Here is a 16204-nt window from a genome sequence, read left to right as displayed (position 1 = left end):
ATAACTATGCACTGCCTGATTAGAATGAGTATATTTTCAGCAATGTGCAAGGAAAAAAAAGTAGCACTAATAGAATTGTGGGATATGCTGGTACGCTCTGTTTATCAGTGTATTTTGTTCTAGCAGCGACAGCTTCAGGAAGGACAGCTCCATCCCTTTACCACTCACTTGTCTAACCCACAGCACAACAGAAGCTGTGGGTTGTCCAGTCCTTCCCTGCTGCTGTGAGATGGGAGGGGGCAGTGGTAATTTTTAGACCCCTGCCTTTCTTTTCATTGCTTCTGGCATTGAGGGTGGAAGGAAATAGGAAAATTGTAGGACACATTCCCTTTCTTGTTCCCCGGTGGTCCTAGAGATACACTCCAAATGAATGCGGTCCTCCCCAAGCTGCATCCTAAAGCTGCTTGTGTGCCCTTTGTGAACATAGGTCTTCTCTGGTTATCCCCATCGTCCCACCCCACACATACTCTACAGTTGTGTAACTCAGAGCCCAGCTGTCTGTGCAAGACCATTTGGTATAGCTGGTGGAACTGTCCTCAGGTATTGGCACCTCTGAGTTGCTCACTTCCCACCCCTCATCTCTACTGCTGGAAGCTGCATGCTGAGGAGCAGCTGAAGGAGCTCCCCAGGATGGCTACAAGGACCTCAGTCTGTGGTGGCTCAAGAATCAAGGGGATGTCACAGGGTGGCTGGCCCTTTGAAGGGGAAATGCACCTGTGCCAAGATCCGCTCAGTTCCCCAGATGGGTAGCAATGAATGAGTTAATTAAGTCAGGCCAGGTCTGGGGATGTACGGGAAGAACAGAGAGACACATGGGGTAGACCCTAGGGAAGGGAGCTGGAGTATGAGCCTAGTATTTGAGCTAGAAGTGTTAGGCAGAACAAAAGCCTGAGGAGTTGTAGCTGCCTGGAGAAAAGCAGTGAGTGCTGCAGGGGGTAAGAATGGCTCCTGCAAGAAGTAAAATGGTCTGTTTGTATGCTAGCTCTGGGGATGGGGACTAGGAACTAATAATTCCAGGAGAGAGACTGAATCCAGCTCCAGGGACGAAGATTAATGGGCTCCTGACTCAAAGAGAGAGGAGATTGAGGAGGTTTAGTGAGAGTCAGAGGCTGGAGCAGGGAGAGGGTACAGACAGGCCTTGCATATTCTCCAGTTGCTCAGAGAACAGGACAAGACAGTCCCTTAGGGAGGAAGGGCTGGGCCCAGCTGGAGTCTGGGCAAAAGAGACTTTATTTTGAATGTATTTGAACTTCTGTAGCGTAGGACTTCAATGGGGGACTTTTGTCTCATACCTTCTGGATTGTGTGGAGTTTTTTAAGGGGCCCTGCCCGGAAGGGAAAACAGAGGCAGGGCATTGCCAGCAGGAGGTTCTCTGGAGACAATTGCCCCATTATGGGGAGAAGAGCTTTTGGATCCATAGAATCCAAAAGTCTGAATTCTGATGAGCACCAGATTCTGGCCTCTGTTCTACGTATTATAGCCAATAGAGCAAATTCAGTGGAGCAACACTGTTGCTATTACCATTTTCAATAATCTCTTCAAGATGTGTGCAGAGTGTGTGACTGGTTTTACGGTAGATCACAAATGAGTGTGACACTATTCAAAGTCAGCCACTGAGTTTTCATTGTGATCAGGATTTGTGATGTACATATCTTATTTTTTTTTCTTCTCTTGAAAATTGGGTTTATTTGTGAAAATGGACTGATATTTAAATAGCTATAATGGCAGCATAATTACTGGTACTGGGGCCCTAACCATGTGAATCTAAGAAAGACAGATCAATTACTAAAGAAATTCATCCAGAAAGTAAGTCTCAAATATGGATTTATATTTATGGAAGAAGAGGCTGAGCTAAAGCTTCTGTGATCTTTGGGTGAATGAGAGCAAAAAAATCTCTCATTGCTGTGCAAAGACCCTTAAATAGTAAATGATGTGGAGACAGAAACCAGCAAACTGAATATTTCTATAGAAAATAAAATAACTTTTGTAAAGGAAAACAAGTTCTTAATCGTTGTCTGTTTCTGAAAATACAGAAAAGGCATCTTACTTGCCATCACACAGAACTGCAAAATGTAGGAGTCCCTACACAATCAGGGAAGATCTGGTGCTACTGGCCACCATTGACATTGGTGGGGAAATGCTAGGGGATTCTAACAAGAATTGATGTAAAAAGAAAGAGGAGTACTTGTGGTACCTTCGAGACTAACAAATTTATTTGAGCATAAGCTTTCATGGGCTAAAACCCACTTCATCAGATGTATGCAGTGGAAAATACAGTAGGAAGATATAAATATACAACAAAATATATTCAACAAAAAAAATTTAAAGAACATACTCCGAGAAGCTGCAGAACTGGAATTAATTTACAAACTGGGCACAATTAAATTAGGCTTGAATAAAGACTGGTAGTGGATGAGTTATTACACAAACTAAAAACTATTTCCCCATGCTAATTTTCCCCCAACTGCTACTCACACCTTCTTGTCAACTGTTTGAAATGGGCCATCATGATTATCACTACAACTTTTTTTTTCTCCTGCTGATAATAGCCCACCTAATCGATTAGTCTTGTTAGAGTTGGTATGGCAACCCCCATTTTTTCATGTTCTGTGTGTGTATTTTCCACTGCATACATCTGATGAAGTGGGTTTTAGCCCACGAAATCTTATGCTCAAATAAATTTGTTAGTCTCGAAGGTGCCACAAGTACTCCTCATTCTTTTTGCTGATACATACATCAATTCTCAGAGTGGTAGCCATGTAGGTATGTTTCTTTTTTAAATAACACATGTATGAAGAGTTCAAGCTTCAGCTAATAGGCCAACTATAAAAAAGTGTATACTTGACATTCAGCTGGATAATTTAACTGATATATCCAGCAATACTATTTTATTGGTCCACTGCAATACAGATTTGATTTTTGGGACGAGCTGAGATACTACAGTGAGGAGTGCTATAGAAAACTCATACCTGTCTAGATAGTCCGTTCCTGTTGGGAATACATCAGTGAAAAGCTTTCAACACAAAACAACTGCAGCAGAATTTGTCACTGGATAATTCTGTGTTCCTGAATTGTGTTATGTCATAACTGTGTAACTATATAATATGACTGCAGTTATAGAGTATTACTGTGATGAGCATTATAGAAATGCTTAAGACAGAACACAATTGATGGGACTTCATCAATGATATGCTGGCAGTGTAAAGTAATGTGGAGAGTACATACTGTTACACAAAAAAAGTCATATAGGCTTAGTATACTGGGGCGTACTAGCAGCCATTAATGACAGAAGAGCCAAATTTAGAACATCCTGAAGACTACAGTAAAAATTGTTTGACTAGATCTTTGAGCCCAGATAAGCTGCACTCTGCACAAAACATGATGTGAAAGAGGCAAAGGTCACTTCCTGCCCATCCTTGATCCTGGGAGCTGGTTTGCTCTCCAGCCCAAGTTAGAGCACCCTTAAGGGTGCTCTAACCTCCTCTGGCTGCAATGACCCCCAGTGGGTCATTTGGTAGCCTGTAATAGCTGTAGCAAAGGGACACTCTAGGCACAGCCCTGTCCTCTTACCATTATCTTCTACACAAAGGGTGGGGTTCAAGAGAGTGGCATAGATCCAGCTGCACCGTACCAACCTTCCTGGAACTTGGAGGGAGGAGCACATATTGCAGGAGGGAATGGTTTGGAAGGGGAACCAGAAGTCAGTCTGTGCCCATGGCTAGGATGTTAGTTGCAGGTACAATATCTCTGTACATAGTTCCCTTAATAAAAAGCTGTTTAGTTGTAGAAACATGGATTTCTCTCATATTACCCAGCACATGGTGTGTGAAACATGGTGGCAGTCAGTCTAATGAGACCCACAGCAAGTAAGAGTGTGATTGACAGGTAAACAATACAATGCCTAGAAACAGAGCTAACAGGCAGCTTGGAGAGACTCAGGCTAGACTTGTAGAAGCAGGAATTGTGTCTATACAGAACTGACCATGGGGGACTTGATGAGAAATGAAGGTAAAGCTTTTTTACTTTCTCATTGCAGTGGGTGGGGCGGGGAAGGATGGAGAGTTAGTACATAGTAAGCTGCACACTAACTGACCATGTCGATCCTGCTATTGCAAAGTTAAAGTACCATACTGTGCTTTGGTCTAGACCTGCCTCAAACAGGAGTAGATCAAACAGGATAGATCAAAGCACACTAGGGAACATTCAGTGTGTGGTACCAAGGTCCACACAGCCAGCTAATGCACTGTCAACTTGTACCCTGGCTTGCTGTTCACTAACTCTCCATCTAGACTAGTGGTTCTCAACCAGGGGCATGTGTACCCTGGGGTACACTGTGCTCTTCCAGGGGGTACACAGCTCATCTAGATATTTGCCTAGTTTTACAACAGGCTACATAAAAGGCACTAGCAAAGTCAATACAAACTAAAATTTCATAGACCGTTATTTATTTATACTTCTCTATATACTATACATTGAAATGTAAGTACAATATTTATATTCCAATTTATTTATTTTATAATTATATGGTAAAATGAGAAAGTAAGCAATGTTTCAGTAATAGTGTGCTGTGACACCTTTGTATTTTTATGTCTGATTCTGTAAGTATTTAAGTGAGGTGAAACTTGGAGGTACACATGACCAATCAGACTCTTGAAAGGGGTACAGTAGTCTGGAAAGGTTGAAAGCCACTGATCTAAACAAGCCCATTGCTGCAAAGAATAATGCCTGAAACACTGGGACAGTTGATAAAGGTGGGGTCTGATCCCAGACAGATTGAAACTGTAGAGAGAGATTGTTTGAGATTATTACTCCAGTTTCTGAGAAATGGACTATCTGGAGGACTAGAACTCTGAAAGCTGAATTTTGTAAGGTAGAGCATACTTGGCCCAGACACCATGCCTTATAATGCAGCAGAATTCAAATGATTCAGCACCAAATGGAATGTGAGCACAAGAGGTCTTCCCCCTGAGTACCCACAAACCAATAGGAAAGCAGAGTCCTCAAGAAAAGACAGCCAGGACCCCAATAGCAAAGGCAAAGAGGCAGGAAGGGATCCATACCTGGCAATGTTGGATCATTGAAATGCACACTGCCAGGGACTACATAATTGCCAAGCACAGAGGCTGATGGGTTGGAGAATCAAGACTCTGCTTCCGATGAGGGGTGCCCTGCTGCAGCCACGTGGAGGAACAATCACAGTACACGGAAACAGTTAAGAGAATGATAAGCTAAGCAGGCAACCTGCTACTACAAAGGAGCAAAGGACCTGAGGCCACTATGCACAGATGAGCAGGTCTGGGTTCAACCATCCAATAGTCACTCAAAGTAATAGCACAAAGCAACAGTCCAGGCTACAGTGGGACACCAATCATATGAGGTAGCTACAGACGCAGGACAGCGATGGAGCCAAAACTGACGATAACTGCAGAGTAGCAGCAGACAGCCAGCACGTCCAGAGAGAGACTGGGCCACAGCCAGGACAAAAAGGATACAGAAGAGCCTCAGCCATAAGCTCACTTCATGCAGGAGAGTCATAAGAATTGAGGTATATGAATAACAGGACACAATCCAACAGAATGCAAGCAGCATCAGGGTGGAAACAAGTTCCCTGCCAACAGCAGTAACGCAAACCAGTGGGACACTGGTTTGAAAACCAACCTGCTTGAAGGACTATGAAGCCTAACAGGCTGTGATGGACTGGCAGTAAAGGGCATGTCCCTAGGGTGCATTCTGTACTAATAACTTCTGGCCCAAGCAAGTCAGCACGTGCTTGCACAAAAGCACAACAACAAATCTTAAAGAAAAGATGTAGCAACAGGCATGGAACCTGAAGGAAGGAGCCCAGGTTACAGAAAGGAAGAGTTTGGAGGAATCGCTTAAACCTAGTCATGGTTATAATGCTAGCTGCAGTTACAATATCCCTGCAAATGGTTATCTCAGTAAAGAGTCAGTTTAATTTAAAAAACATGCAGTCCTTTCATGTTATTACCCAGCACAGAGCACATGAAATATGCATCCGCCCTACGCTAACTGGGTATTTCCTAATCCTCAGGTAGTCAGCTAATCAGGCTTTCCAACCGCTTTGTGGCTACAGACCAGCACAAAGCAATCATAGCAGGGTCCAGGATAAAAGTGTTAATGCTAGGCAGTTCAAAGTCTAGTGTATGGTGATGGAGAAGGCTCAGATTACACTCTTCTCTGTACACAAGTACCCTGGTTCTCAAGGAGGAAAGTGTTGCAAATAGAGTTTGGGCTGCACAAAGAAATCAAAGTCTTGTTCTAGTTAAATCACTTTATAGAATGACAAAAGCTAGTTGTCAAAGCCAGAGTACTTGGCAGATATGTTTTCTCCTGAATGATCTTAATATAAGTATGTAGGGCAAATGCTTCACTATTTTTGACTGGGTGGAGGGGAAATAATAACATTTAAAAACCTTGTGGGGAGAATGGGCCGAGAATCACAACCTAGTTTCATTCTGTCTTGAAATCATTTTTTCCAAAGATTATAAAGATGTAATTTGTCATCTACAAAAGAAATCCTAATTGAATATTGAACCAAGATGAAATTAAAATTTGCAGAATACTTTGTACACAGTGAGAGGGATAAGAAAGGTTTGAGCACAGTTAGCATTGAGATATTGCAGATCCTGATATCCTCATGGGATTTGAGACCAAATTTATTGAATTTAATATGTGATACCAGCCGTAAAAACCCAGTTGCACTGTCTTCCATTGGTTGATATTAGAGTTGTGCCGAGGTTGACCTCTCTCACTAATAAGGTAAGGAACTACTTACTTCTACACACAATCATATGTCTTTGTGAGCTAGTATTGTCATCAGTCACATGAAAAGTTATTAAGCCATGGTATTTGAATAGGTTTGAGATTTGAAAATAGGTCACAGCTGACTCTTAATTCAGTTATGCACCACCAGGATAAAGACATAACAATGGCCATACTGGGTCAAACCAATGGTCCATTTAGCCCAGTATCCTGTCTTCTGACAGTGACCAGTGCCAGATGTTTCAAAGGGAATTAACAGAACAGGGCAATTATTGAGTGACACATCACCTGTTGTCCCATCCCAGCTCCTTGCAGTCAGAGGCTTAGGGATACCCAGAGCATGGGGTTGCATCCCTGAGCAGCTTGGCTAATAGTCATTGATGAACCTCGCCTCCATGAATTTACCTAATTCTTGTTTAAACCAAATTGTACTTTTGGCTCTCACAATATTCCCTGGCAATGAGTTTTACAGGTTGACTGTGTGTTGTGTGAAGAAGTACTTCCTTTTCTTTGTTTTAAACCTGCTGCCTATTAATTTCATCAGATGACCCCTGGTTCTGTGTTATGTGAAGTGGTAAATAACACTTTCTTATTCACTTTCTCCACACCCATGATGATTTTATAGACTTCTATCCTATCCCCCCTTGTTGTATTTTTTCCAGGCTGAACAGTCCCATTCTTTTAAATTTCTCCTCACAGGGAAGCTGTTCCATATCCCGAATAATTCTTGTTGCCCCAATCTGTACTTTTTTTCCAATTCTAATATCTTTTTTGAGATGGGGTGAACTGCATGCAGAACTGCATACAATATTCAATATCATGGATATAAAGCATTATATTTACAGTCTTCTTATCTATCCTATTCCTAATGGTTCATAACATTCTGTTAGCATTTTTTACTGCCAATACACATTGTTCTCATGTTTTCAGAGAACTATCTACAATGACTCCAAGATCTCTTTCTTGAGTGGTAACAGCTAATTTAGACACCATCTTTCTGTAGGTATAGTTGGTATTTATATTTTTCAATGCGCATTACTTTGCATTTACAACACTGAATTTCTTCTGCCATTTTGCTGCCCAGTCATGCATTTTTTGTAACCCCTTTATAACTCTTCATAGTTAGCTTTGGACTTAACTGTCTTGAGCAATTTTGTATCATCTGCAAACTTTACCATCTCACTGTTGAACCCGTTTTCCAGATCTTTTATGATTATGTTAAACAGCACAGGTCCTAGTACAGATCTTTGGGAGACCCACTATTTACCTCTCTACACTGTGAAAATGGACCATTTATTCCTACCCTTTGTTTCCTGTCTTTTAACCATTTACTTATCCATGAGAGGACCTTTCCTCTTATCCTATGGCTACTTACTTTTCTTAAGAGCCTTTGGCGAGGGACCTTTTTAAAACCTTTCTGAAATATTCAAAAATAAGCAAGCGCAAACTTCTCTCTAATTCAAGAACTAACTAATTAAATGTTACAATTGTAGTTACTTTGTGAAAAGTGAAGTGTACTTCATTTTATTTTTGTAATATGAATGCAATAACACATGCAACATGACCATTGTGTGTATATTAATATTGGAATATAATTTGTCATACCAATGGGTCATTTGTGATGGATGGGTTACAGTCCTGAAATAGTTGAAAACAATTGTTCTGTAATTCTATCTCCCTAGTATTTGTAATACCTTTGGAATCACAAAGTTAAGGCCTGATCCAAAGCCCAGTGAAGTAAATGAGTTTTTTTATGACTGTTACGCAGGTAGCATTATTTAGTTATCTAAGGAAACCGAAAAATTATTACAGATAGCCATGGGCTTTTTGTCATCACAGTAGGTTGCAAGCCCAGAAAACAAGTTAACAATTGCTTTCTACTTTTCAGTCTCACGTTAATTCAAGTAAAAGCATTTGAATTCAAATGGGAAAAATATTAATTCTGGCAAATACAAATTAACATTTGAATGTAATTTAAGGCATACAGGAAAACTCCAAACCAACAAAAAATATTGCCTGCACTTAAAATAAAATTAAACGTTGTCAATATCTTGTGAGATTTTATTTTCTATTAAACTGATTACAACTGGAGTTGTGGTTTTTTTTAAAAGTATATATCAAACCTAAAAAACAAGCTTGTTAAGCTTGTTTAGATTTGTCAAGTGTTCTGTTTCTTTCTTTCTCCTTTGTAATTAAAGCCATTCTTCAATCTTCTCACACCGATCTTTAAAAACGTGGCTATCTGGAGTTCATTTCCCTACATTCATGGTGTCACAGGAACTTTTCTATTTGAAATAGTTTGAAATTGTTAGTGACCTGCTCCAAGTCTACTACTTGTGCATAATCAGCTTCTATTTAATTTCTCACCTAATCCATCGGTCTGTTGCCCAATCACTTGTGTTTTGAGGCATTTCCTTTCCTTCAGCTTCTCAAAAATTATTTTAGATTTTCATCTTCAAAGTCACAAATCCCCTCCTTGTCTTGTCTTTATTGTCTTTCAGGTAGTTTGTGCTCATTTGTTTAACTTTTTGATAAACTGTTTTTTTCTTGTTCATTCAGCAAGTCTAAATTTCATAAAACCAGGGATTGGGGGATTAGTTTTTCTTTAATATTAGATACTGTGATTATAAGGTTTTCCTAAGAGGGTCTTCAAACAGGCTTTGAACATTACCTTGATGCCCCTAGAAAAATGCACTCTAGACTAAAGAGTTTAGCAATTTTCTTTAATAAAATCAGATGTCTCATGTTCTCCGTTTTAAAAAAAAAATTCTTTTCTGTAGATTAAGGAAAGGAATTTAAAAATTGTTTAGCATTTTCCGAACTCTTACTCCATTGGAATCACTAGTGAAGCAACTCCAATGCATTGTTAAGTCAGCAGTGAATGCTTTGGAAAATCCCATCCTGAAGGTCTACATGCCTAGCTTTCAAATAAAAATGGCTTCCATCAATGGGAGAAGTGAAGATGATCAATGTGTTTGTTTTGTGCTTGAAGATTTGAGTAGTCAGTCATCCTGAAGAGATACTGTTAATTAAAACAAGCTTGATATAATGAACTGACTTGTAATGATGACTCAAGTTTCCATTTCCCTTTTTAATATAGCATACATTCAGTCACAAGATCAACCCCCCCAGGATAAATCTAATTCTTCTATAAAATCAAGTTTGATTTAGGCCCTGATTCAGCAAAAATATTTGATCTAGGTCTGCCCCTTTTCAGAAAAGCACTTAAGCATGTGTTTCGGTCCCATTGAGCATTTGCTTAAGTGCTTTGCTGAATCAGGGCCTTGGTCAGCTTTCTGGTGTTTCCTTCCATTTTCTGAAACTTCCTAAATAAACTCTGTCTGTCAGATCTTTTTACACTTGCTCTCTTCTTGCAATAGGTGAGATCCTGACCCTACTGAAGTCAATGCAAATTTTGCTATTGACTTCAACGGGGCCAGGATTTCACTCTCTGGATGCAAGGGCATGAAAGACTTCTATATACATCTAAGAATGTTGGGGTTTTTTTAACAAATGCCCAACTTATTTCTGAATCTTTGTTTGGATTAATGAGGAATATCTTAATCCACTGGTTGTACGGGATCAGATTCATACCTGTCTCAGGCTACCACACAGGGAAGTAACAGTGCACATGACACTCCTTTATCCACCTGCATAGGTGCCGACTTCGGGCTGGAACTAACCATAGGAAAAAAATGGTGGGTGCTGAGCAACCACCGGCAGCCCCCCCATCAGAACCTCCCTCCCCTGCGTCTCGTGCCCACCAGCAAGCAGCTCAGTGCCTCCTACTCCCTCCCTGAACCTCCCGCCCACTGCAATCAGCTATTTCGCAGCACGCAGGAGGCTCAGCGGGGGGAGGGGGCGGGTGCAAGGATGCAACGCGCTCAGGGGAGGGGGCGGGACAGGGAAGGAAGAGGTGGGGTGGGGGCAGGGCAGGGGTGGGAAGAGGTGGGTGGGGTGAGGCCTTGGTGGAGTGGGGGCGGGGGCTGGAGGAGACCTAGGGGTGAGCACCCCCCAGCACATTGTAAAGTCAGTGCCTGTGTCCACATGAACTAGATACCTGCATTGCAGTGCATTGCAGGGAGCAGCCTCCACAATTTAGCCCTTAGAGGCTTGATATGAATAGATACTGCACTTATATTTTCTTTAAAAAACAGTTTGGTGCTTATAATTTAGTTCTTTATATGTATATAACTCTACAGATAACATTTATATAATAATAGATAATAATATATAAGGTATAATTTATATAATAATAATATATAATAAGATATAATTGTTCTTTTAAAAAAACAGTTTGGTGCATTATTTTAAGTAAATCATGGCTTTTTCTCATTTCTCACAGGAAACTGCCACTAAAAGAAGAAAATGGGAAAGAAGCTTTAAATCCAGAAACTATAGAAATCAAAGTTTCTAATGACATCATCCAGTCAAAAGAAGATGATAGCAAAGCATAAAAAGATGACTACAGCTGTCTGAAAAAAGTATTTGGATTGGCGTAACCCTGTGACCAAAACTCTACAGCTGACCTTAATTTCTTGGGCAACTTAAGCTTGGAATAGTTAGTACACGTGTACATATGATCAAACTACTTCTGTCTACAGTACCTCTCTATTTTGTTTTGTTAATGTTTTAGTATGTAGTCCTTACTGACCACAGTCCCTTGGTATCAATTTGAATCTGCAGAAAAAGTACTGTAATTTATTACATTACAAAGGTGATCTATTTATAAAACCACTTTTACCAAGCTACCCCCAGCCACAGACAATACAACAAATAGCTCCACATCCTACAATGCAAGTTAAACACATGAAAGAAAGTGCCATATACTCCTGTATTTGTTTCCACTGGTAATAGAACAAAAGGTTTAGGTGGCCTTTAAAAGAAGAAGGGGGGAAACATCAATCTCAGTATGAAACTTGAGACAGAGGGCTGGCAAAAGTTGAATAGCCACCTTGGCTGTATTTTATCATTTGACACAAAATAGAAAGACTGACTATTAGATGGTGACAGACCTGCACATTGGTTTTTAAATATAGTACAAGGGTAATAAACGTGATGTACAGATTTAAAACAAAACTGGTTGAATATTTTGCAGAAAAAAAATTGGTCTCGTCTAAACTATATGAGTGTTTGACTCTGAAAGGCTACTCAGTTTTCAGATATTCTGTGTTAATGTTTGGGAAATCATGTGTGAACTAAAATGTGGAAACATGTTTTTTTGTGTGAAAAGAAAACTGATTTATGATAGCTTTTGGCTTCAAGTGAAATCTTAAAATAAACATGAGCTCAACTTAGTTGCCTCCATGTACTTATAGATATATATCAGTCCTTAGTTTTAACCACCTAGTCAAGGAATAAAGTATTGCATTTCAGTATAACAAAGGAGTTGTTCATCCCAACCCAGTAAGCATGTTGTTAAACAGTTGTCCTTAACACAGCACTTGTTTTGTAGCATAGGAATAATAATTGCATATCCTTTGTATTATAAAAAAACACATCAAGAAAGGAGGAAGAGAAGAACTTTGACTAAATGGTTAAGAACATTATAAAATTATTAAATCTGTGGTATCCAATAGTCTAAATATTTTTAAGCTCCACAGTCTCCAAGACAATCACTTTTACTTATGCTGGTTGTGATAGCTATGAACTATTATGATCAGATAATCTTCTTCTTTTGATGAAAAATTAATCCTCCTCTACTGACAATTGATTTTTCATTATTACCAAGTGGAGGAATAACATTTTGTGCCCAGTCCAGCCCTCAGTATCCATCATCTTCTATACTAATCAAGCCTTGACTTTGGAAGAGGCAGACATAGTCAACAAATGACCACTAACTAAAATATCTGCTCTTCAGGGGCAAGTTGTGAATCATCCCATGGTAGAACTGCTCCATAACTGAATACAGATCTGTTATATGAAGGTTTAACTCTACTCAGTGGAGTGACACCCATGTAACCTACATCTAAATTTGGTTCATAGTCATAGTACTTTGGTTGTCCATTCTCTAGGAGAAGATCATGTAACTTTTAATTGATATGGGGTCGTCGTGGCCAGGCAGATGACTTTGTAGTCAACTACGATAAAAAGAATTGTGGGAAATTACCTGTAAGTTGGGAGAATTATTATTTAGTGTCCCAACTCATCCAAACACTAATGTGTTTAATGGAGCTCTTGCTGCAGATGTGCTGAAATTCATGGCCCCTGGCTTCCTTTCCTTGGGTTGCTTCTAAAATTGACATATTAGTCAAGAAGAACCCAACAATTTTGTGATTTTTTTTTAAAATCCTTCTTGGCCATCACCTAGGGAAGAATGCACAATGAGTCAAGATATCAGGGCAGACGGCCGGTATGGTTGGGGAAATAGGTTAAACAGAATCATGAGACAATAATGGGGTAGTGGAGGTAGCACTGGAATACGGAGGCTGTGAAAGATGATCTATGATTCTGCTGCAAGTCTGTTACTTATAATGCTCAGCCAATGCCTCTGGGTCAAGGTAAGCTGAAGGGGTAGCTCCTCAGGAGCCTGCCTTGTTGCTCCCATGCACTGAGCAGGTAGCAGCACAATTAGCCTGCTAATTTTCTCCTTCGTGTCTTTCTGGAACTGAGCAGTCAGTGAGAATCCTTAGTAAAGTGAGTGGGGCTGGCCCCTAATTTGTAATTGACAGAGCCACTCCCCATACAGAATACATACATGCAGCTCGAGCTTCTCCCACTGGCAAAAATGCTCAGAGCCAGAGACCTTTCCACTGAAGCCCTTTTTTGTGTGAGTGTGTAACCAAGCAGTATCCTGGACCATTCAGATAGCTTGAGGTAAAGGAAGGGGAAACACACTGTTCAAGCAATTGTAGAAGAGTAGGCTGGTGGGGCTCAAGCATCGAGGGATGGAGCAGGGAGGAAAGTAGTCAGTTAATCCTCTTGGTGGGATAGTCATTTGTGTATTCCACCTTCTACACTGTCACCTTCCCCAACAGTAGTTTCTCCAGGCTCATCAAGGAAGTAGGGAATTCCATTCCCTTCATGCTTCTGCCATTAGAGTGCCAGATCCCGTCACTCTCACTTATGCTAAGGAAAACCTCACTATACAAATAATCCAGTGTGAAACAAATGGGATGATTCACACAATAAGGTACATTTGCACTGTAAGCAAGGGTGGCTGAATCCAGGCCAGACTATAGTTGCTTGCCAAGGGATTATTTCCCCCTGAATCTTGTTAGTGGCTTCTGTGGCTGCAAAACCCAGGATGTTTCCTTGGTTCTTCATCTGTGGAGGCAATTTTTGCTTGGATATGGATCTAAATTGCAGGGAGAGAAGTAAGGGGGGAAAACAAGTGCAAAGGGATTTGAAAATCTAAAAGTTCTATACACCATGTTTATTATTACTAGGATTGTACAACTCTTTAAAAATTAAAAGAAAAACAAAAACTCACCCTACAAATATATTTTGTTGTTCAGTATATTAATAGGAGCTAAAGCATGTCTGAGTACACTACATTACAAATCAACTGGTATTCCCAGAAGTATTTATTTTTCCTGAAGTTATGTCTCTTGCCCGGGATGCTGTGTGATGGTCTGAGAATCAGATGGAGCTAAATTAGTGATAGACTATTCCAAGTGTACTCTTTGATTTGAAGATTAATAGGTTTTCTCTTGCTCTCGTCATCGATGCCATGCAGGAGAAGGGCAAACCTATAACTGTTTTTTTACATTATGAAAGAATGTGCTGAAATATCTCTCTTTGCTAATGTTTCCGAATGAGGGCAGCTTGTAGTTTAAATTGTAAGATATGTGTAGAACTGGAATAACAGCCTTTCTTTGTTTTTCTTTCTTATTATAGACTGAAAACATATCTGTATAAATGTCACTTTTACTGTCTGAAAGTAATTTTAAGTGTTAGTATGAAATGTCAGAAGAGTTGACTGAATATAACTATTGGTAAAAGTAACCTGAATTGTTACACTGTTTTAGTTTGGGGAAGGAGGCCAAGAAGTCTCTTAAATTTTTGACAGTTCTTGGGAGATTACATGAAACATGGCAAAGACAATCTCTATTCAACAACAGATAAAGAGAAAAAGAGTGAAAACTGCTTAGATTTTTTTTAAGTAGGAGATACATTTTGATTTACCACAATATTTTTTTAAAAATTATTTGCGATTATATTTTTGCAATTTATTCTAAAAATATATTATGGAGAGTATTTTTGTTGTTCCTTTCCCCTCACCAATGATTTATTCTTTTTCGTGGGGGCCCCAGAAATATTTACTATTCTGTTGATGCTAATACCTGATGTGATAAAGCTTAATTTATTTAGGCCCTAATCTTGCAAGCTATTTTGCAGGGTGGGCAGACCCTTCACCCATGCAGCACCCCATTGACTTCAGTGGGGATTTGCATAGGCAGAAGGTTCTACTTGCTTGGAACAGTTTGTGGGATCAGGGCCTAGTTTTTATCTTCTTCATAGATATGTACAACTTTAGCATACGACAGTCATGTAGACAGGCTGTTTTGACAACAGTTCACGGCATAGTAAATTTCACTTGACATCTTCAATCTTTGAACTGATGTTTATCTGAAAAGTGGCTTTCTTTTCATGATGGTAATGAAATCGATCAAGTCCTTATTCATTTAAGTGCCAATCATTGAACGGTAATATTACAATCATGTCATTTTTTCCATTTCTCAGAGCAGATAATCAAGATGTATTTGTGCCTTTGAATAACATGCCACTCTGCTTTATTAAAAAAAAAAAAACAATCTCCTTCAATAATTTGCCTACTAATCCTGTTTAGAAGATTTGAAATTTTTACATTGATATAATTTCCTCCTCAGAAATGTAAAATGTATCTAAGTTAAGCTGGCAATCATATTTTTCAATTCACTTTAATATTTAAAACCCCAAACCTGTAAAAGATTTGGAGAGGTAGCACTTTTGTTCTAATTTGCTGGAGCCATTGTTAAATGCTTTTGCGGTAGGTAGAGAATGGTGTGTTCAGGATTTAGGTAGGGGAAGGCATTGCCTTATGTGGGGGTACTCGGACCAAATGCCTCAAGTTGAAGCTTTTTTGAGATTCATCTAGGGATCCTCCACACTGTTATTAGTCCTCCCTTTCCCTCTAAAATGTTAACAGCCCCTTTCAGATCTGAAAGGAACCCTGGAATCTTTCCCCACCATTTTACTTTGAGTAAAACCATTGTGAATGTTACCTGCGGAAATATTCATGGCTTCACTGTCTCTGTTATAGCTGTCTCTGAAAATAACTTATTTATTTAGAGTATTTTCTACAGGTATTGGGTGAAATTCACTCTTGTGTAGAAAACCACAACCAGGCCTATGTACCGTATGAGCCCACAGACACAAATATTGGAAGTTGACCTGCAGGGATGTGGAGGGGAATCCCTGTGTAGAAACCCATTGAGTT

General features: G+C 39.7%; 1 protein-coding gene across 2 annotated transcripts in view; it reads left to right on the top strand.

Moving 5' to 3' along the window:
* Window positions 1–15539, top strand: part of NCAM2 (neural cell adhesion molecule 2) — a 525587-nt gene extending 510048 nt beyond the window's left edge. For both annotated transcript variants that reach the window (XM_074971360.1, XM_074971367.1), the window contains exon 18: window positions 11129–15539. In XM_074971360.1, the coding sequence (XP_074827461.1) occupies window positions 11129–11240 (112 nt within the window). In that variant the 3' untranslated portion in view covers window positions 11241–15539. The remainder of the gene's footprint in view (window positions 1–11128) is intronic.
* The last annotated feature ends 665 nt before the right edge of the window (window positions 15540–16204 follow it).

The sequence above is a fragment of the Natator depressus genome, chromosome 1 (genome assembly GCF_965152275.1).
Source record: "Natator depressus isolate rNatDep1 chromosome 1, rNatDep2.hap1, whole genome shotgun sequence".
Classification (NCBI taxonomy): domain Eukaryota; kingdom Metazoa; phylum Chordata; order Testudines; family Cheloniidae; genus Natator; species Natator depressus.
This window is presented reverse-complemented; position numbering and strand designations above follow the sequence as displayed.